Source organism: Chroicocephalus ridibundus, chromosome 12 (genome assembly GCF_963924245.1).
Source record: "Chroicocephalus ridibundus chromosome 12, bChrRid1.1, whole genome shotgun sequence".
NCBI classification, from domain to species: Eukaryota; Metazoa; Chordata; class Aves; order Charadriiformes; family Laridae; genus Chroicocephalus; species Chroicocephalus ridibundus.
Genome location: NC_086295.1, coordinates 14,667,704 through 14,690,995, shown reverse-complemented (window position 1 = coordinate 14,690,995; position 23,292 = coordinate 14,667,704). Strand labels below are relative to the sequence as shown.

General features: G+C 43.2%; 1 protein-coding gene across 8 annotated transcripts in view; it reads left to right on the top strand.

Moving 5' to 3' along the window:
- Nucleotides 1-205: 205 nt before the first annotated feature.
- Nucleotides 206-23,292, top strand: part of PTPRT (protein tyrosine phosphatase receptor type T) — a 469,438-nt gene continuing 446,351 nt past the window's right edge. For all 8 annotated transcript variants that reach the window (XM_063349659.1, XM_063349657.1, XM_063349655.1 and 5 more), the window contains exon 1: nt 206-426. In XM_063349659.1, the coding sequence (XP_063205729.1) occupies nt 357-426 (70 nt within the window). In that variant the 5' untranslated portion in view covers nt 206-356. The remainder of the gene's footprint in view (nt 427-23,292) is intronic.

Below are 23,292 nucleotides of genomic sequence, written 5' to 3'. Positions count from 1 at the left end.
ATTTTTGTGTGTGCAGCTGGGTTTGAATAGGAGGGGGGCGGGGGGAGAAAACCAGCCCCAACCCAGCCCACAACCCAGCCCCGAGGAACCCGTGGGAGGGGGGACGGGGGTGCTGCCCCCCGCCGCGGCGGGGCAGCGGGGCCGGCTCTGCGCGGGCGCGGCCGGCGCTGGGCTCGGGGGGAGCCTCCCGCCCGCTCCCCGCGCCTCCCGCCGCCACTCCGGCGGCTCCGCCGAGCCCAGCACCGCGGCTCCGGCTGCCGGGGCCGCCGCCGCGCCCGGGCGGCCAATGCGGGGGATATCGGCGGGGAGGCAGCGGCACGGCGGCAGCTGGGAGGGCAGGTGAACTCCGGGGAAGGATGACCGGCGTCGCCGCGATCGTCTTTCTCCTGCAGCTCTTGCCCAAGGCGGAGGGACAGGTCTTCGCAGGTGAGTGTCGCCCGCTCCCCCGCCGCATCCTTCCCTGCCCGGCTCCCCCGGGGCATCCCACCTCCCGGTTCGCCCCGGCAGCCTGAACTCTTGGCTCCGTCCCTTCCTCCGGCCCCTCGGCCTCGCGGGGAGCTCCCTGTGCCAGCCCCGGAGCGGGCAGGGATGGAGACGTCCCTGGGAAGGCGGCGGGGGAAGGAACGGTCTTTATTAAAAGTCGGTTTTCCCGGCGAGGCGTGGAGCCCCGGCAGCGCTCGGGGGCTGCGGGAGGTTTTGCCGGGGACTCTGCTGGGGCTAACGGGGCAGTATCGGCATTTCGGACTGGGGGGGCTCGCTCCTGGAAAAGTTGGGGCGGGGGGGGAATGAAAGCATCGCCTTTATTCTTGGATTCACGACATCTGAGTCCGTTCTGTAGTCAACAGTCTCTCCGAGCGCAAGGCAAGGAGTTGGGTTCTGAGGATGCCGCTGCCTTTTCTCTGCCGGGCGAAGGGCTCAGGGGCTGCTCGCAGAAGTTGGAGCAGCTTTTCTCACCCCCTTCGCATCCCACAGCTCAAGTAACTTTGCGGGGGGGGCGGGGGGAGCCTCAGCTACATGGACTGGCTCCTTCCCAGTTGTCGCTTTCTCTGATGTTAAGGAATAGTTTGCTCCCTGGCATGTGTACATTAATAGTAGCCAGCTATTTTCCTACTACTACAAGTTCCTTTAGGCGTACTTTGAATTACTTGAAGATGACAGGTGCTCGTAGAGCTCGTTCTCTCCTTTTGTGCTATATTGTAGGTAAAGCAAAGATATGTTGTGGTTTGGTTTTTCCCTTGGATCTTTTCATACGGCATTAATTTTATCATTGCAGTTTTTCTTTATATTAAAAGATAAACAGTTATAACTTTTTCTTCTCTCCTGACTTCATATATCTAGCTAAGTTGGGGTTTTTTTTTATATATTTTTTCTACCTATCTGTAAAAATTCTGCGTGCAACATTGCTTAGTTTAGGGATAAATCTTAGTGCTTGAGGTGTGGTTTCATACCTCTGATGTGCCGAAGTTTAGTTCCTCTCAAACAGTGGCAGATTTGTCTCAGTTAAGACCGAGAGCTCAAATGACTTGGTCTCGCAGGTTTAAACCAGCAATAGTGCAGAGTGCAGGGGATGCTGAGCCTGCAGCCAGAGCACTATATATACACCTTTAACTGAGCTCCTCAGTGCAGTATATGGCTCAGAAGAAAGTTTGGGGTGTGAAGGGCCGGGTGGGTGCAGGAAACCCCTGGTCAGCTCGGGGAAGGAGATGGTGTACTCATCCCACCACCATGGGATCTTGTTTACATTGCTAGGCAACTGCACAGATCCGCAGATTTATTAGTAAGGCTGGGAAATCTAACCTAGTTAAATAGCTGCTTCGTTGAGTAAGCAATACATGGAGCTATTTTATTTTTTTCTCTTTTTCTCTCTCTTCCAACTGTGTTTTCGTGTTCTCGACACTTGTCATATCAATTGAGATTAGATCCTCGGCTTTTGATGAATCATTTAGCCAGATGCTTAGGAAAAAAAGAGTTTTCTGTGAAAATGGTGAACTTTTAAGGGGGCAGAAAACACTTCGAGTTTGAGGGAAATAGCAGTATAATATAAGCTATGTGAGCTAAGCACATGCAAGTTCGGGGATTAGTCAGATGTCTTCGTTATTTTCAGAAAGCCATGAAATATTTTTTTAGTCATCAGTGACCATGAGGCTTCCTAATCACTACTTGTCACCTTCCACCTCCTATTTTGGTGCACTCCTTACCATTTAAAATAAGGGAAGCTTCTTTGAATAAATAATGTTTTTTGAGCTGCTTCTATTAATGAAGTCAAAAGAAAGTTTTCTCCTCTTAGACTATATATCTGGCATGAAGCGTAGTGGTCTGGACTCTGTTCACATAGCTGATATTTTTGTGGTAAAAAGCGAAGTTTGTCGGATGCACTTTGTCTCTAACATTTCAGTGAAGTTTGGAGAGGCTCCAGTTAATGCCGTCGGTGCATTTTCCCATCTTCCATCAGGTGGTGCTGTCTCCATAACTATTAGGATGCAAATACCTCTTGTCTCTTTCTGATTGAATTATTTTTTAAAGCCTAATGCATTTATTCAGCAGCCTTTTGTTAAACATCCCGAGAAATCACAGTACAAGAGGCTTGCCTGTGTTTTTTGATTTATTTTCTCATATGGTAGCTGGGCTAAGAAGTAGAAAGCCCAAAGTCAAGACAAAACGGTATGAAGTTCCTACCCGAGTTGCACAGCTGCTGCCGCTTCTTCGTATTATCCACAACATATAAAATTAGAAATAGTCCAAAGCGACGTCAGAATGCTGATGGCTTCTTCCTGGAAATACCTAGTTTCATATTGAGGGAGCGGGTTAACATTTCTTTCTCTATGTAATTTCTGCATTGCTCTATTTATAACTCTTCTCCCTGACAATTAGCCTCAGTTGCCTCCAGTCTCTGTGTTTATTTACAACTGAAGGTATGCTTTTGAGGTTCTAAACTTTTTGTTAGCTTTAGGGTCGGCTGCTAATTTAACTTCTCTACTTTCCCATAGAAGAGAGAGAAGTAACACCAGCTATTTCTAGTATTATATATCTTACTGTAATTCTAGTAATTGTTGATTCTTTCAGGATTTAAGAAATTAAGGAACTTTGCTTATGGGGAAGTTTTCCTTGAAGCACACGTGCAGTTTTTCTCCCACCAAATACGTGGAGCATTCTTGCAGTTGCTGTGTGCTTTGCTACGGTCTGTTTTGCGTCCATTTTTAGCACGACAGAGCGGAGAATAGAGAGATTAAAGTCATTTGTAGCTGTGAAAAAGCATTCAGGGGGAAAGTAGGACAGTGGGTTTACATTGGTTCTGTTCACCCGAACACCAGATTACTTTGCCATCAGAAGAACCACACGGGTCAATGTTTGCTTGAATTTTTCATTATCCTGCTCCTTGTTTCGCTGTGGCAGAGCCCCCGAATCTTTGGACGTGTAGCTGTTTGCTCTCAAAGGCTGCTCCCACGTTAGAAAGTTAGGGCAGCTGATAGTTCATTACCCACGGTTTGTCGGGGGAAGAGGGAAGAATGAAAGGGGAGCAAACTGCAAGGAATTTTTTGGGGGAAGATTAATTCATTTACTAGGAGTTCGTTTAGTCACAGATCTTGCTGTCAGTAAATTGGCAATGAAAAATGGATCTTTCTGAGCAAGCCACTCTGTGTGGCAATTGTTAACAATGCAGCCGTTTAACTCAATAATCACTTTTCCCTCCCTCTGGGGAGCTGTTAGCACGACAATTCAACTTTATTTCTCATTCCTGGCTGGCTTGATTTGTTTTCTAATACATAAGCAATTGATATTACAAAGGTGATGTTGTGAAACTTCCTATTCCGACAGTGGCAGGGAAAGGTCAGTGTGTGGATAAAGGCGCTTGTGGATCTGATAATCCTTCTCTCTTACAAATGCAGAGCCCTTCTTCACCACCCGCCCTTCTGAAAGCCCCTCAGCTCTGCCCTTGTCTAATTGTACTTTTTTAGTCTGTTATGCTCGATGTGCAGGCCCGTGTGCTCTAGCTTTCATTAATATTATGGGAACGATTTGGGACACTTACTGTAGAATATTACAGTATTTTTTTTAGAAGGCACCATCATCTGTTACCATGGAAACCCGTATAGTGGTAAAGATGTAGGTCTGAGGCTTTGTGAACCTCGAAAGATATGGGCAAGGGTTGTTTCTTACAGGAACAATTACTTTTGAATATAAAATCCAGTTAAGTGGAGAGAAGAAAAGGAAATAAATTGATCTGTTCAGCATTGCACTGACAATCCCTCTTTTGAATAACGTTCTGTATAGAAGGATCAGTGTCTCACTGATTCGCTCTCTGTATGTGTATGGGGTTTTTCTTTAAGCTCGTTATTTGTCATAATAGTTGTTTTATGCCTCTGGTAATTTTCATTATAATTTTATAAATGAGGTAAACGAGTGCATATTGGCAGGTATTGTTCTTTGCTTGAATGGAAAGTGCTGAATGTAGAATAGAGAGGCGTGCAATGTTAGCATCGGAGCTTAAATATTTTGGCAATGAGCAAATTTGAGACTGACTTAACGTGGCCTTAATATTAGAAAAGGGAAAAAAGGGCAGATGCCATCTGAAATCCCCCTGCCAAAATCTGATTGAGGCATCATATGGGTTTGCTCACTAATGTGATCAATAAAAGCCATAATACTTATCTGTTTTGCCATAGAAATGCTGAAGCCTAGTTAACATTCATAAAAACTCTTGTGATGTTTGGGTGATGAGCAGCAGGAGTGCGTGTGTGTATTGCTATATAGAGCATATGTCCTTTAGAGAGAGATGTCTTAATTTTTTATGGAAACTGCTTCAGTCTGTTTCCTTGGTGTCTTGTAATGCCTAGAGAAAATATGTAAAGAAGCTTCTCAAAGGTGCATGTAGGTTCCTTCATAGCGGGAGGTTTTCCTTGCAGAGAACTTAAAGAGGAGCAGCATATAGAGGTCCTTCGCTGTTATAAACTGACCCAAGTTGTAGTCCAGATTGCCCGCTGCGATGCTAGAAACCTCCTGTTGCCTCGCTACCAGAGGGCTCCACTTCCACAAAGAACAGCTTGTGGGTTGACGTTGTTTGGCTCTGTGGTGTCATTCTTGAGAAGAATACGGTGCGTTTGGCTTTTATGGTAATTCTGAACACTTTATGGAGCAGTATTAATTAGCTCATTTAAGCCAGTGTATTTGGCCAAGAGTGTCTCTCTTTTTTTCTTTTTTTTTTTTTTTCTGATACTATTCATGTTTCCGAGTTCTCTATTTTTTCTTCTGATGGTGTGCTCCCTGTTTGTCCTGGCTAGTGCTGCTCGGATATCATTTCATTTAGATGCCATTTGCTTTTGGGGGGAAATTCTTACCTGTCTCTTGACTGTTTGCCGCCTTGACCCTGTGTTGCTGCTTACTTTTTGAATGCCACTTGCTCTTTCCAGGCAGTTATGAAGGAAAAGAGCAACCTTTTGTGCCCCAAAGCAGATGAGCAAAGGTGGTGAATGGTGTTGATGGCATCGGTAAAGGACATCTTACAACCTGGCCCCGTCTTTCTGTACGCTTGTTGCATAACAAGCAATTGCTTCTAGTGTTCATTATTGCAAGCTCTAAAGATCGTATCTCTTCATGGTGGAAGAGACAATTACTACGTCTTAATCAGACTATACATCATTTAATCAGATCCACTTGTTTTTTTAATATCCGATAAATACATCCCATCTATCATACCATGGTTCAGAGATGTCGGGTACTTTGCAAGCTGGATGGCAGGGCATTGCATGCTCTAGAAGAAAATGCTGATAAGTCAGTTAAAGAAAACAAGGACTTCTGGAGAAAGAAGACTCTAACTGTTGTTTAATGGCCACAGGTAAAGCTGATGTAACTCTGGGGAGTAGAAGCATATCCACCTGTGAACAAGGCCTGGTAAATAGGACAAGAAACCCCAGGAAGAGTAAACCTATATAGTGCTTGGTCTCCTCTGGTTTTCTTGTTTTCTTTTAACTTGTGCTTGTAAATCAATCCAAGGTCAGCTGCTTGATTCCTCCCCCTCCAGATAGATCTCCCTGGGACTTGAGGGCTTGGGAATTGAAGCCAACGGGATGAATTCTGCCATGGCTTGAAGTGGTGCAGCTCATATGGTTAAAGAATGATTGAGCTGCTTGTGAATTTTGAGAGGATGGGACCTGGCTCTTGTTCCTTGATATTTTTGAGTTGATCTCGCAGAAAGGCTGTGGGGTTTGACAGCTGATGATGTTGTGTGGGCACAGATCAGTGCTGCAGCCTGAGCAGCCTATGGTTATGCAAACCTCTTATTCAGCTGTGCTCTTTCCTTTGTACTTGCAATGCTTAAAGTATCCCATATCTCATGTTTTGTTAGCTGAACTGTCTTCAGATCCAACATAACAGAGAAAACAGTTTACCATGTATTTTTATATACATCCTTGTCATAATCTCAGCTTCATTCCTGGATAGTGACTATGTTAAATCACTGGGAAGCAGCTCTTGGCTGCTTGTACAACCGTACATTGGGCAAAGGAGGGCTGTTTCACCACTTGTTCTCTGCAATGTTGTAAAGAACAACATCATCAAAAGCATTACAGCTTAATAATCCAGGCCTTATCCATTTTTATGTTGGGGATCAATCCTTCTCTCTTTGAATTTGAAGAAAAGATCATTACCTGCTTGAGTTAGAAGTAGGGCTACACACTGTGCTGGGGCTGACGTTGTTGGAAGGTTGTGCTTTTGACTCTAGTACTACTGAATTTATCTCTGTTACTGGAACGACCTTAACCTGCAGGTGTGTGAATCTTCATTCCTTTAGTATTGACTCAAAGGTCAGCTCCTCAATAACGGAGGGAGAAGCATTGCAAATAGGGGAAAAAAGGCTTAAATAGGCAAATAGAGCAATTGCATGCAGTGTGCTTTCAGTTTTTTTTTTTTAAATGAAAAAGCACAGAGTTGAGGATGTTATCGGTGCCACGTGGGTTTGTTTAGTTGATAATGAAGGTTGGTAAAAGTGTTTCTTGGCAGAAGGCGTGTGTGGCTGTGACCACCTAGTAGAAGTAGGGTGTGAAGACGAAGTGAGGGAAGAAGACAGGAATTACAGCGATTTGACTGCTGTATATAAGGGTCTTTTTCCTTTAGAAATACACTTATTGGAATTGCAGCAGTATTTGCTGGATAAGCAGAAGAGCACTTCTGTCAGCAAGATGGGAAGCCGCTGCGCTTGATGGTTCATTTCTCCAGAATAGGGATTTTCTGTCAATGTGCACCCATTTACGTGCTGGCAGCCCAAATCTTATTCCGCGTTTCTAGGTGCGAATTCAATGCTCTACAGTTTCATCAACAACCATTTCTATTAAAGTGGAATGTATTTCCACTACAATTGGTTGCTTCTCAGGGAAATATTTCAAGTTTTTATACTTGTTCAGAGGTGTGTGGCTTGAAAGAGACATATTAAAAAAAAAAAAAAAACCAAAACAAAAACCAAACCAAAACCAACAAAACCCAAACATAAAACCAAACCCAAACAAAACAAAAAAGCTAAACCAAGAGGCTATGTGTATAACTTCACACTTGGCTGCACTGGGTTGGTGTCAAGAATTTTTACTACTTTGTTCTCTCTCTTTGTTCCTAAGAACTGAAAAGCACCAATATACGTGTTCACCAGCTATTTCTAGTATTTTCCATGCAAGGCCGCCTGTTTGCAAGAGGTGTATGTACCTGCGTTTCTGTTCTAGCAGGGGGACCTGCTTGATTTAGCTTTTAGCTTGGATGCCTTTGGAAGCTGGCTGAGCAGAAGAACTTGCTGCCTTTCTTCCCGTTCCGGACTTGAGAAGCAATTGTCAGTTTGTAACGGTATCAAGTCATCTCTCCTAGTGAGCATCTTTAATAGAAAGTCCCTTTTTTCCTCCAGATTGTTTATTAAACCTAATGTGATGGCTTTATTGTATAGTAACTTTGAAACATCTGAAGAGCCAACTGCGTTAAACGCTTCAGAGGCACGAATGACTCATTTTTGCACCCTGAAGAATGTTTTCATCTTGCAGTTGTACAGGAGAGGAAAAAATAGAAGAAACGGGAGCAGTGTCGCAGCCAAGCAGCAAGGGTGGGAGCTGACGGGACGCTGGCGTGTTTGGTTGGGGGTTGGTCATGGAGAATATGATGGGAAGCGAGTGCGATGAGATTATAGCAGTAGGAAGAGGGAAAGGAGCAACTATGAAAAGAAATAAGAAAGGTAAGGGGAGCCTGGCAGGATGGAAACGGTGAGGAAGCAGACATAAAATGAAGCTCAGAAATTGGCTGCTGTTCCTGATGCTCGCGGACTTGGGAGGTGGCTGTGGCTGCGGCTGCCACCGTCTCTGTCATCTCCCTCCCTGTACATTAACTGTCAGCTAAAGTTATAGCTAGACAGCTCGTTGCAGCAAATTTTGGTCCTTAGGCCAAAACATGGGCTGCAGTGCCTGGTGTTCATTGTCCATCCTTAATTTTACTGTGACGCTTTCTCAAACTGGTTGAGTGTATCTCTTCACAAACCAAACTGATACAAATAGTTTAAATTTATGAGTAAGCCCTTCTAAGTTTGCTTAGAAAAGAGTATGAGCTTTATATGTTAAATTTGCCAGTCACCAATACTTTAAGAGCCTAAAACACAATGGAACCAATTTTCCCTGTTGTTTCTCCAGCTCAACTGATATTTCAGAGATCTCTTCCTGTGTTCACACTACAGTTGCGTGCTGTTTATTTCAGTAATGAAAGGAATAAGTATGCAGAAGGCAAAGACTTTGATATGTTTGCCCTCTGAAATACATTGCTCTCCGTCCCTGTCCGTACCAGCGCAGCTCATGGGGATAGTGACCGTGCCTGGGTACCTCAGCGCATCCGTGGGCTCAGTTTGCAGCCTGTGCCCGGCAGCCCGGATGCGATGCGCAGTTTTGCGCAGCAGTCAAACGAAATAAAATATCCAGAAGTCATCCTGTCCATCAGCAAGCTAAAGCCTTTTGATGAGCCTGTTGCTCATCTTTGCTCCTTCCCTTCAAAAAAAAATTTTTTTTTTTGAACTTCAATGTTGGTTTGATTCAGACCTTTTCATTGTGTTATTGGCGCTGACTAAACAGGACATGACCTTCTGATAAATTTGACTTTCAGATTGGTGGCTTCCAGCTCTCTGTGCTCTGGCTGTTTCATTGCCAGCACTGACTCATTCCCTTTAGGGCAAATGGATCTCTCGGAAGTGCCCTGCAGCGCTCTGCTCCCGTCCTGCCTGCAAAAGGCAGGTAGAGAAGCAGCGATGGCCGCTTTGCTTGCCAGACAGTTATTTCATGTTACTCCTGCATAAAAATACAGGCAGATAGTTATTGCCAGGGATGCTGCTGACTGTTCGGGCGCTGCCCAATTGAATTGGAGCCGCTATTTAATTTTTGTTGGGGAGAAAAAAAAAAACCTAAAAGATTTCATTAAACCTAGGACTAGTTGAAAAGTTTCCACAAATGTGATCTGAAAATCAATTTGTAGGAAAACAGCTGTTCAAAAACAAGCAGATCCTCTGCAGTTCTTGAGATTCAATTATTTCAGCATGAACGGGGGGAAAAAATATTCCATATAATCTAGTACAAAATAACAGGTTTCAATAAATCTTGGAGGGTGTCTTATGTGTGTACTTCTAAAAGGGATTTCTACTATGAAAATGTTGGTCAAAACACTGTTCCGGCTTCCTGAATAAATTATTTTTGTTAGCAATGGGGTCGCCGAGACAAACAGTAAATATATTTTTATGATGAAAAATGGGAGATGGTGTATGTACTAACAAATATCAGCACGTGGTAGCGATAATCAGAGAAGCGGAAAGCTTGGAAATAAACACGCTGTCTCTGTTGGCACAGGGATAACCCTGGAGACTGCCAAGGCCAGAGCCTGCAAAAATAAGAAAGTATAATTAATTGTCCTTAAATGAACCTACCAAGCAAAAATAACCCTTTTAAAGTAAATTCTGAACTCTGCGTCTTTTGTAATAAAGCTTTTCCATGTGCCAAAGTTTTTGATGTTCTATAATGTGCTTATTTACACTCCTGCACGTGTTTAGTGTAAAGAATTAGCGTACGGTGTATAGCTGCATTGGACATCGGTGTTACTCTTGTGCTTTGATGCTTTTCTAGCAGTAATACAAAATTATTTCTCAAAATGGCTGAGAAGTAAATGTTTTGGAACAAAGTCTTGGTGGTGCTTGAGGGTCATTCAGCAGCTATCTATATTAAATCACTCCCTTGTTTAATTTAGAAGAGGCTTTCTCATCCTTCCAGTGGTTCCTATGCCCTTGTTGATGTAAAGAGCCCTTGTGGTGAGAAAGAAAAGTGTTATTTCCTTCCACCCTCCCAAAAAGCTCCATGGTCATGAACTTCTGTTGCTAACAGAATGCTAAATAAACATGAGAGAGTTTCAATGAAAGAAGTACTAAATTTCCTTGTGTGACTTAGTATAATTCCCAGTGGTTACTGACTTCAGGGTGACTTGCAGAAGTTTGGGACCCAGAGAGTGCGGGCAGCAACAGAAATGTTATCAATACACGGTACGAGTTTGGAGCGTATCCTGCTTTCCAAATTTCTGAAGAGAGTACAGAATGAGTGTTTGGATTATATAGCATATATAACAATTTACCCCTAACACAGTGTAGGGGATGGCAGAAAGATTGCTCATCAGCCTCAGACTTCAGATACGATTCCATTAAAGTTCAGGGGAAATTTAGAAGGTAGTGCCTCTGCAAGGTTTTCTTTCTTAGTGAAGATAAATTTTAAAGAACTGTAAATTGGAGAAATAATGTCAGAGTTACAAATCACAGGCAGAAATTTAGCCCCTATCTTGGGAAGCATTGCAATATAGATCCAGAGTAGATGTATACACAGTTATTTTTGAGTGGATGGGAAAAATCTGGGAGTGATTAATGCTGATATTTTGAGATGACTGACAATTGATGGCTTATTTGTATAGAACTGAATATGAATTTGAAAAGAAGCAAGTACACTAAAGGCAGATATGCCACCTGCTGTGTACGTAGTTGTGTTTTTTATTAAAAACAAAGTATGTCTGGGATTTTTTTTTCTGTCTGGCATACTCCCCTTAGCCCTGGACATCAATTTATTCCTGAGAGTGACAAATTAAAGCATTGAGAATACCCACAAGTGGCAGTTTCTCCACTTTTTGAGCAAAGATTTACAAGACCTAAATACGTTTAGCTTCTGGACCTGTAACTGAAATGGAGCTGTGAAAGGGAGAGCACCTCTCGGAGGAGAGGAAGGGGAACAAGGGAGAATTATTTAATGTGCACCTAGCGTAATAGAATGAGATTGAAACAAGAGAATAATTTACTTTAAGCATTAGGAGAAATCTTATTGCAGACCCATGAGGCTGTAAAACTTGTATCCCAAAGGAAATGGTGGAAACTCTGTTGCCGAGTCATTTTAATTTAGACAGGACAAAATAATTGACTCTCTTCTGTAGAGGGGAAAAAAGTGCTGCAATCTGTGAGGAAACAAATTGAATAATCCACTGCAGGCTTTTTTTCTCTAAATTTCTAACTTTCTTATGATGCTGTTGAAGAGGGAAAGGAGGAGGAGGTATACTGAGGAAAAAAAGAGGATGCTGTATTTAGCATGTAATAAGTGTTAGGTTGTTAAGGCATACTAACAGTTAATTAAAAACAGTTAAAATATACTGGTTTTAATTCACTGGTTTTAAATATCTGTTGCATATCAGTTAAATATCAGCAGTATTATAGCCAAGTCAAGATTGCACGATTGCATTTTGTGTCCCCCTCCAAATTCCTTCTCCCCTCCCAATCTGTGTTCAGACTTGATGTAACCTGGGAGCAAATAGGGAATGCAGTATTTAAAACAAACAAAAAACCCCGCCAACTATAAGTGGGGTGATTTGTAGGTGCTAAAAAAAGTACATAATGTACAAGTTGGAGAGGGGAGGAGTGTTAAGCATTTGATGTCCTATTTCTGCATCAAAGTTCCCAAAAAAATCTGGGCGAGTTGTTGAAGCTTTGGCAGGTGAGCACGAGCTGCTACCCGGCGGGGGCCTCAGCTGGGGTCCTGGTTGTGACATCCAAAAGGCCTTTAGAAGTCCCGCCTGCAGCTGAAAGCAGTGCTGCTGTGCTTCCCACGTGTCGTGGGATCGATGCAGATTCCCTGAGGACTCTGGAAAAACCCCTGGGTGCTTCAGATGGGGAACGTGGAGTTAATGTGAGCATCTTCCCTTCGTCCCTCTTTGAGTCCCTAAAATGGGAAGGGTTGAACGCAGTGCTGGGGGGTGGGGGGCATCTGTGAATGTCTGCGAAGGAACAGAAATTCTATAGCTGTAGAGAAATTCCAGAGGAAATTAATAATTCTGTCTGTGGAGATCAGTTTGCATAGTGTGCAGTAAATAATGTATGGGGCCATGGAGCTAACAATAAGAATAAAACAAAATATTGAATAGCTGCTCATTCAGTAAGTGCCATCCATCTTTTGCATGCAACAACAAAAGGTCCTGTGGCAGAGAAGAGTATGCGATCAGGTAATTTATTTTTTTTTTTAAAGTCAAATCTACAAGAGAATTGATACAGGGTTTTGTGGACAGCCTTGTGCTATGACAATTAATACCCTTTAGAAAGCTTGATTTTTATTAACAACATTACTTTTTTCTTAGTCTCCCTTTGTAATAGGGAAGCCCATCACCAGTGAGAGCTGGACAGTAATTTAGGGGCGTTTCTTTTTGCCTGCATGAGTGTACCGATGAGGGGTTTGTCTGCCACGTTGCGATTATGAGCAGGTCTGCACAACTGTGTAGTACCCTGCCTCTTCTTTTTTTGTCCAATATCACCCCAGAACTGATCAAGTAGGTATAAGGGCAAAAATTTTAGATACTTAGGCAGAGTGAGCTGTGCGAACAACTCCTCTTTATGGTGATCGTCGAGGGTTGCGCAGAATCGTCTTGTGGCTTAGACTTGACCTGAAAGCAGACGGTTGAACTATAATGAATTACTTGTTTATAAATGTGTTTGTTATGTGATGCTTCATGGTGCACTCGTATTTCTTGTTTGGATCAAAACCAGCATCCTGTATGCAATTAAGATCATCCTGTGCTCTGTTCGCTTTAACTGAAATAGCAGAGAGCTGGGTGGGGAAACCAGCGCTGTTGTAACCAAATTGAATAATTGATTATTTGAATCTCATTAAAGAAAAAAGGAGGTGAGAAAATACTGTGTTATTTATCAGTCAACTTGAGGGAATTTGTGTCTTCTGAAAATTAACTTCAATTCTATTCTTCTGTTATTTTTCTCAGTATTTACCTTATTCTGGTGCTAAAGAGAACAAATACAAGTTTCTTCAAAACTTTCTCCGTTTTCTTTATGCCCTCAGGCTTCCAATTAATTTTCCTTACTCGGCTCGTTTCTTTTGCCAGCCACATATAGTGGCCATTCATTCCTCCCGTGTACGATGTGTTTCCTGTGATGCCCATCAGCGTTGTTAGGTGATGTTCTAGGAATTAATTGTGGCGTAACAGCAGGTGTGTGTGGCTGTGTGCTCACAGCGGACGTCTAATAAATATGTAAAGGCCATAAAGGTGAGTGGATTTATTTAAGAATTCTCTCTAAATTCTCCCCTGAAACAGCTCTCTGCTAAGAAGAGTAAGAAGGTAAGAAAAACTTAGTGAATAAAAATGTTTAAGTAGAGCTCCTTCTAAGAGGATTTTTCTTAGAGTTTTCTGTCTTAAAAAATAAATATCGTACATGTTTGATGGGTGGAGGACAACGCTGTGGTGGCTTTAAGCCATGCTGTGTTGGTACAAGGTGGGAAGCCCTAGCGAAAGGGGATCTTCTGGTGTCACTGGGCTGCCATCAGCTCCTGGGTTGTGTTTTCCCAAGGCTGATCCTGAAGCTCATCCCAACCAGCCACGGGCACATCGCAGGCCTGCCCGCTGCTGCTGCGTGTTAAAGCATCTTCTGCCCGGAATGAGCACCAAGGACCTTGAGGTCATGGAAGAAACCTGTGACAGGTCACTAAAAGCTGGGAGAAGCGTGGTGGGATCAATAAATTTCCTTCTTACTGCCATGGATTTAGTTTCTGCTGGCATCTAATTCATGCAGGAAGGAAAGGCTGTCATTTTTCAGGATATCTGCTTGTGTCAGAGTTAGTTAATTGTTCAGAAATAGATGGCACTTACCACTTTTCTTCTATGGGAACTCAGGACAAAACAGAAGTGTGGAAACTTAAACTGCAGTTTATTGACGTTACATGTCCATAGGACACAGTAATGAAATAGCAGAAGGTAACGGGAGCGGGAATCACATATTCAAGCTGATATTTATATAGGACTTGACCGTGACTCTTTCTTCTCTCTTCCTTCTGCTTTAATGCTTTAAAAAGAAAGTAAATACAGATGAAGAATTACTTGTTGTATTGAATACTATTCTTCAGGATGCCTCTCTTCAGATCATAACTTTGATGCCAAAGATGTTAAAGAGGAGGAAAATGTTTACATTGCCATTTTATAGCAGGGTGAATCGAGTACAAGAACATTATCTGTAATATATGTATAATTACACAAGGGAAATGATTTTAAAAAATGCATTCTAAGATGAACGTGAATCAAGGGCCTCCCATCCCCCAGTCCTTTATGATACTTCACTGTTAATTAATCTTTTAGAAGTCAGTATATTGCAGCCCTCTGCACTCTCTGTGCTCCTGGTCTTCCAGGAGAATAGGAGAGCTCTGATTCACTGTACTTGCATTTTGTCATCTCACAGGTGAAAATGAAACCTTGCCCTTTTTCGCTAACTTTATCTTTCCTTGATGACAAAGCAGCCTATTGAATGTTGTACTGAAATCATGCAAATTGTGGGAGAAGCACGCTCCCTTCATAATACATCTTATACTCGCAGGCATTTCTGTATTGAGAGACACGCAGGCAGGGAATTGATGAATATTTTTCTAGTCCTTAGATCAGGGATTTGGGATTTGGAGGCTCAGGTCTTCTGAGCTTACTCTGTCCCCGTCTTGTTTTATAACCCTGGGCAAGTTCATTTTTCCATGTCTCAATTAAGTCTATTGTAAATGGCATATATGTTCCTTTTCTATCTCACAGGAGTCTGGGGAAGCTTAATTAGCACTTGTGAAATACTTCGAGGTGTCCTGACAGAAGGCAATATGAGTGCAGTGTGCTTTTCAGGCTGGCTCCCCTCTCACTCCTAATACTATCAAATGATACTTTACCTGGAAGGTTTGGTATGATCTTGACTGCCACCCGTGAAATCAGTACAGCTGCTTGTGCTTTTTTACCTTCCACAAGTTTCTTACGAGCACTGAGTGATGCACAGCTCTTCCTTGCAGGAAGAGATACCAGTCCCTCTACTAACGAGTTGAAATGAGAACTGGTGGTACCACCACTGTATGTAAAGGAAAATAAAATAAAAAAAATCTGTCTTCCAGAATTTATTTTAGGGTGTATCTTAAACTCTTCTGCCCTTGTTGCCTTTCGTAGCTGCAGAGGTCAGGGTTAGAAATGAAACTGTGCTTTCATTGTAGAGCCCTGTGTGCAAGACACCAAGGTAAATAATGGTTTATCTTGGGGTTGTTGGCAGAAGGTGGCTGTAATTACCTCTGGGGAGCTCCTCTGGGTTAAGGACTGTGTGCAGCCTCTTTAACAAAAACTTTTTGACTTTAAATTGAAGAGGTTTACTGGAGGATGTGGATGTCTTGCTCCCCTAGAATGAGTTTTATGCTTCCTCAGGCAAAAGGAAATTCCTGGAAGCGATGCCCTGGCCCAAGGGCATGCTCCTCTCCTCCTTGCAGCTGGTCAGGCTTGTGTTATAAACAGCCTCGGGGAGCCTTGTGTATGGGAGTAGTGCCTGAACGAGCAGTGGAGCACAGCCATGTGGCTTTTGCAGGGTAGATGCCTGGGGATGTCTCCATCCTCAGTGGATTCTGGAACTTGCCTTTTCAGAGGGTGCTCTGTGGCAGGTGACGGATGCGTCGAGGCAGGGCAGACATTGATTTTCACACGGCTGACAAGTATTCTTTAAAAGAAAGACGGTGTGATAGCAGATACACAAATGCTGGGAAGTGAAAGAGGTTTGGTTTTTTTTCTTTCATTTGAGAGGTTGTTAAGAATTGATTTTTTGAGGTGAGACTATCTTTTTCATTTGTGACTGATTTATGTCTGTGTTGTAGCACAGAAAAAGTTTAATGCATTTCTTCTGGGACTGGGGGCACTTATAATGGACCCGGGTCATTCTTCTTGATTTTTGTCATACAATAACAAGCTCGTGAGTGGGTGAAGCACAATGCTATGCAGATAAGATGTTGGTTTTTCCTCCTGAGTAAACAAAGTGTTTAATCTGACTTCTGAACCTCCCTTCTCAGCGCCCCCCTGCCACCCTCTAAATCAGCAAGTTGTTCCTCCTATCTTTATCATGTGTGTTTTACGTGAATAAGACGTCTCCAGTTTAAAATGGTTTAAGAGGGTACTTTCCACCTTCTTGCTCTGTAGAGAGCTATGCAGCCGTTAAATGGCGTTGATATTGGAACTGAATTTGTAGAAAGGTTGAGGTGAGACGGGACCTCTGGAAATGGTGTAGTCCAACCTGCTGCTCAGCACAGGATCACCATCTCCAGCTGGTTGCTCAGGGCTGAGTCCGGGTGGGTTTTGCGTATATCTAAAGATGGAGACCCATAGCCTCTCTGGGCAACCTGTTCCAGTGTTTTGACTACCTTCACAGTAAAAAAGCTTTTATTTTCATGTCTAAATGGAATTTCTTGGGTTTCAATTCATGTCCTTTCACTGAGTACCACTGAGAGGAGTCTGGCTCAATCTTCTTTACTGCTTCCCACCAGGTATTTATAGACAGCGATAAGATCCCTGTGAGCCTTCCTGAGGCTGAGCTTTCCCGGCCTCTCGTATGTCGCATGCTCCAGTCCCTTAACCATCTTTGTGGCCCTCTGCTGGATTTGCACCAATACGTCCATGTCTGCCTTGTAATACTTGTGTCTGGGCACGTGCATGCACACGCATGTTTCCACGCTCCGCACGGATCGGTGCCACCCTAGTGCAATACCTGCTTGGATCCGCGCGTTTTGTCTGTCTGTATTTTTGCAGAAATATCTATTTTAGGAGTTTGTTTGGAGATAGCTGGTACGTAGGGCAGGATTTCCCAGGTGGTTCTTGTTTGATTAAATTTCAGTTTGTGCTTCATCAAATATTTGGCTTTGCTGAATAAATTGGTATATTATGTTAGCTCATCCTGATTTACTGTCTCAGTGCTGTCCACGAGGCACAAAAGGTAATAATCAGTGTGTCAGTTGCTGTTATATTTTCATTTAAGGAAAAACATACTAATACTTCTTTGACAAAATATACAAGAGGGGAGAGAGATTTGTAGGTGAAATACTGACTTATCTAGAATGTTTTCTGCTAGAAGCAGAGACTTTTCTTTAAGGCATCTTGAACAACTTGGGTCTTTTGGAGAGGTGAAAAGGCTGCTAGGACTCAAACCTTCTTAAATTCTGGATGTATCCTTGCTGTCCGGGTGGCTTGGCTTTGTAGACCTGAACTTAGTGTGTTCAAATTCTGCGAATCAGAAATGAAGACAATTTATTCTCTCTTACAGTATGTTGAATGAGTTGGGGCTGTTCGTGGTTGTCCTGGTTTGAAGTGAAACAGAACCAATTTTAACCCTTTTATTGTCAGTGGTGCTACAAAGTAATGTTGCTTATCTGATACCTCTGACTGTAGGAAAATCCTTGTTCTGCCAGCACTGTATTTTAAACTGTTTTTGCGTTTGTTCACAGCTTAAATAAAACAGCATAACAGTCTTTGTACGAAAAAAAGGAGGGCTGTTTCATTGTTGTAATTAAACATGACTAGAGAAAGCCTCTCCAGAAGACGAATTCCACTCTGTATTGTGGATACAGGCTGTCTACCTGTTACGGTTTGAGAAAACTCATAACAATTTATTGTCGTTTAGACAATTATTCTACTACCTGATGACCCCTCCCCACCCGGAAAGGGGCACTGGGGAAAGCAAAGAAACACGAGGGTTGAAATATAAATAGATTTAATAGGACAAGACTAAATAATTAACAATAATATTAAAGAACCAGTATTAATCTCGATATGAATATAAGATATACAAGAATTATACTCAGCCCATTCCACCAGCAGAAGCCGTGCACCCCTGCAGGGGACAGCAGATGTGGGACACTGCGAGCACTACAGCTTTGGGAGGAAGCGAAGGGCTGAGGGCTCTGGCACTGGGGCAAGGAGTTCTCTGGACCGCCAACATCAAGGGAGAGAGAAACTACGCAGCAAGCTTTCTAATTTATATAGAAAGTGATGTTCATGGTATGAAATAATCCTGTTGGCAGCCTGGGTCAAATGCCCAGGCCTCGCTCCTCCTCATCCCTGCACCTGGCAAGGCTTGGAAACACCGACACCTTGCATCCCACAGAGCCCAGCTGGCTATGAAGTAAGTATTTTTACAAATTCAGACACTAGAGTCTTCCAAAAGTGGAGTTTTCCCCGGCATTAGAAGAGAAATTAGTCCTGTGTCGCTCAACCCAGAACACTGCCCAAACCCATGGCAGCTTTGCCTGGCCTGTGGTTGTTCATCTCGTGTGATCGTGCCTGGCTCCGTTGGTACTTCCAGTTCCTGTTACAGGGTTGATAGCACTGTCGCTCTGCCTGCTCGGACCAATCTTATTAAATGTAATGATTTGCAAAATACGACTTTGATGACCTGCTTGCAGTAGTCTGTAAACTGCAAGCACTGCAAGTAGCCTTCAAAACATAATTAATAATATTTTAAATGCATGCATTGAACAAGGTAAGAGAAAGCTCCTCAGGGCAGGGCAGGCCTCTGCTCTGAGCTCCTGCTGCTTTGGTGAGGAAAGGGGTAGGCATTTTATGTAGACTCTTGCATGTAACACGAGATCAATAGACTCCTCTCCCCTGAGTCTGAATGAACTCCTGTTTTGTGAAGATTCTTGTCTGGATCAGCTGATTGCCTCGGTTGTACGGGCTCCTCTCTGGCTGTAGAGGCTTTGGATAGTCTCTTGAGTGCTCACAAGGTTGACAGCCACCGCCAGACCAGAGTTGGCCTCAGCAGCATCTTTAAGACACGAGACTTGTCAGATGATGGATGTTTCCCAGTCATAATGTCCCGTCTTCTACTCAAAACTGGAGAAATACATCATTGGCCCCAGTCCTGGGGGCTTCATACCAATCTGGGGCAGAGCAGGGAACAAACTCCCTGTGTTAATATAAGATGTGATCCTGGCTAGCATAAGGATCTATAAATGTGTATGGCCTTGAGCAGAAGGGAACCAGTTGTGTTGAAAAATGCCGAGCTCAGCAGTCTGTTAAGGTAGCTGCAGCCTTTCAAATTTCACTTGTGGATGGAGCAAACTGTCTTCAGTTTGGCTCGTTGACCAAGAGAGTTTCCATCTCTGTGAGAAAACCCACAAATGTCTGCGTAACGTTATCCTCGCATTAAATTGCCGATAATATTGGCTATTAGTCTTGTTTAGGAGCGTGGAAAGGGAAGGACAGTAGCAAAGAAGTACAAGTTGTAAGGTACAAGGGAACTTGAGAAGCTCAGGAAGAGGAAGGAGCGAACCAAGCAAGCAGTGAGAGAGAAATGGGCTGTGCTGAGCCCAGGCAATATGCAAGTGGATGTAAAAAAGCGATCATGTGCCTCTTTTCAGAGCATCCCAGGCCATACTCTGCTCTGTATGCCTTCCTAAAGGATCTGCTGCCAGCTGGAGGAAAGTGAGGACTTCTTAATCCTTAAGAAACCATGGGAGGACATGGGCTGCTGTTAGTCTGTTCAGCGACTTGCTGTTCCACAGATGATTTAAGAGTTCTCCCTGCAAAGACTTATGCTGCAAGAAGCACTTTTTCCCCAGCCTTGAAAGAAAATTCCTTTCCTCAGTGGAATATAGGAGGGGGGAAACAAAGGTAGTGCTGAGTAGGTCTCTCTTCTGAATGCATGTTGGAAGCCGTCCTGGCTCTGTATCTTCTGTTTTGAGCACTGTTTGGGTGGGAGGCGGATATCAGTCATGCTGATAAATGGGCCTGAGACTGAATTACTTTGTAAAGCCACTTCAGGGAGTCCTTAGATGTGACGGTAGGAGGAAGGAGGCAGAAAGAAAATCAGGCGGTTGTAAAAATGAGGAGTAGGGCAAGAACAGGAGGAAAATGCAATGTAAGGGATGTTTTAGGTCAGCTGAAAACTGGTAACTCTTATTCCATTTATTTTTTTTCTTTTCTGTGATTCTGGGTATTCTGAGTTGTTATTTGGAGAAAGCCTACTTCCTTTGGCCCCTACTCTGAGGTCAAGTGCTCCAGCCCTGATTGTCCCAATGGCTCTGCTGGGCTCGCTTTCCCCTGTCCTCCCATCCCTCCCTTCCCTGAGGCCGTAGCCTCCATCCTAGTGCAGATGGATCCCGGTCAGGATGGCAAATCTGCTGGCGGAGAGGCTCCTGCTTGCTCTGTCAGATGGATGCTGTCTCTTGCCTCCTGGTCCTCAGCCCTTGGAGGGTCCTGGAGGCGTAAGAGCCAAAGCTCTGCCTGGGACACCAGCTGTGCAGCTGTGTTAAATGGAACCGCAACCAATATATCTGCCCAGTGGGATGCTGAGATCTCATTATGACAGTGTTCTTGAAAACTAAATGCTGCAAAGGAGCTGTGATAGCGGGTAGTTACCAAAGGCTGTAATGTGTCTTCTAGTAAGTCAGTCTTTCAGGGTTCTAGTTGCAAAACATCTTAAGAGAGTTTGGGTTTTTTTTGTCTTTTTAACACAGAATCCAGAGATATATTGCCTTGTTTAATGTCCCTATTATAACTTCCTACCACTGGATTTTTAACTAAATCTATTGTAAAAAAAAAAAAACCAACAAAACACCTGACTGTTAAATAATCCTGCTGTGTTTCTTGTCTGCTGCGAAGAATCTTAACAGCTGAGCAGGATCTCTTGGACAGAACTGTATTCCCTTAGACATGTGCTTTTGGTGACAAGGCAGTTAATAAACCAGAAACTTTTTGGAGGGGGTGGGAAGGCGGGGGGCGGAAATGGTGACAACTCTTACTGTATTCTTGGAGCACTGCTTAATTTTTCTGTTGGAAACTCTCAAGTTTTATATTATTGGAGATTGAAATTGAGTTTCTTTTACTGCTAAGAAAAGTCTTGATCGATACTCAATACTTTTTGAGGAGCTTGCTTTAGCAGAGAACGTGGAAACTCTTTTTGCTTCAGTTCTGAGCAAAACATTACTTTGTACTGAACAATTAAATTCTATTGATTTTTAACTTGGAGGTATTAAAGTAAGGAAGTTAATGCCAGCTTCTAAATTGCTTTCTCTTAGTGCTGCTTTGTCATACAGATAAAGCCCTGCATATATAGCTGAGTACGCGCGTGCGCACACACACTCCCCCCTGCCTCCCAAGCTCCTGCCTCCAAATCTCTTAAAATGTCTGTGCTTAGTGGTAGATATGAACAGACTGTTGCTTGTCAGAATTACTAATGGGCGTCTGTTTGCATATGCAGAAATATTTCGGAATTTGATAGTAAGAGAAGTGCTTTTGTGAAGCCTCTGCTGGCTTTGGGAAGCTGATGAACTCTGAACGGAAGTTGTGCCGTTTCTCTGCTGCACATGTATCCCATCCCAGCCACGTGGATTTTCTGTTGTAGAAAATACAAAGTTGTAAATTTTATCCCAAATCAGAGGTTGAGTCAAGTGATGCTCTTGGGGTTTCTCTTTGAATCGAAGGATATTCACCTGCACAAAACCTCTCCACACAAATTGGTGAGCCCTGCTGAGAAAACAAAGCTGGGAACAACCACCCTGCTACCACAAAGCCATGCGGCCTTCTGAAATATGTTTGGGTTTTTTTATGTCTTCAAAATAAGAAATTAAGCTTTTTGGTTTAGGGTTGATTCCCCTCCCCCCCGGTGTTTTTAGATTTTAAAACTTAAAATAATGTAGCCGCTTGTAACTCAAATAGTTGGCACGCTTGTGTTTTGACTCTTAACACAGCAGACAGGTTTTCTGTATCTTCATTTTGCAATTACAAAGGTTCAAGAGTGTGTGTGTGTGTGTGTGTGTACATATTTATGCACATAGTCCAATACAGAAGAGGTGCAGAAGACCTCTCCTTTCTAGGGAGGTCTTGAAGAGAGTTCTCGTAATTCTAACCAAGTTGGAAAGTTGATTAACAATCCCATATGTAAATGCTGAGATTTTGTTTTTAATTTCTTTGCTATTAATTATTAAAGGTAAATTACAGTGCTAAAAAAGAGCCTGTGGAAAGATTGTAAGTTACATATATGGGCCAAAGTATCTTCTCAGGTATGGTAATTTCCAGTAAAGCAAACGGGATGCTTAAGAAAAGGCTGGGGGAGGGGGGACGGAGGGGGAAGAAATTTGGTAGATCAAATTTTAGGTTGAAAAATCTGTTTCTGATCCGTCTGGCTTTCATTGATGCTGCTCGCAGATAGAACACAAGCAGCTGAAATTTGGATACGACTTCAGCCGTGTAGAGGAGATGTGAAGGCATTCTTTGAATGTATTTAAAGGTTTGCGTATTAACAAGTGAGCAGCTGTGCTCAAGGGTCTGCTTCAAAGCCCATCAAAATACATGGAAAGGCTCCTGTTGACTCGCTGGAGCTGACCCACAGCCATGCCCTACTTGCAGCTTTGTTGAAACAGATGAGTCCCAGCAATTTTTGAGCCATCTTTCTTCTTTTGTGAGCATGATAGCTCTGTTTGCAGACCTTAGACAGGATTATTACCACCAGTTCAGCTGATAGACCCAGCACTCCTAGGAGGTGAAGGTGCTTAGTTCAAGCCCCAACAGGGACAGAGACCTTATGCCGCTTTGATTGCGAATCCTCACACTCTGTCAATATTTGGTGGTTCTATTTCTCATCTGTTGGAATATTGCCCTTCTCAGAAAAGCAAACATTTGCTCTTCCCTCGTTTCAATATTGGGCTGTGAGAGAAAGGTGGTGATTACTGCTTCATGCCAAGTGCCTAAAATGCATCTAACTGCTGCTGCGTGTTTTTTGGGTGGTTTTTTTTTTTAAATGCCAACTTGTTTTTCTGCTTGGATGGCTGAAAATAATGTGTGTGTGTGTGTAACTGCTCCGTAACATATGCAGATGGAGGCCCTGACTAACTGTGAAGGTTTGGGAGTAGCTTGGCCCGGTATTAAGAGGATTGATCATATATGTGAAGTTATACATGTAGGTTCGCTTTTGCTGAATGTAAAGCTTATCTGGCACCTACAGTA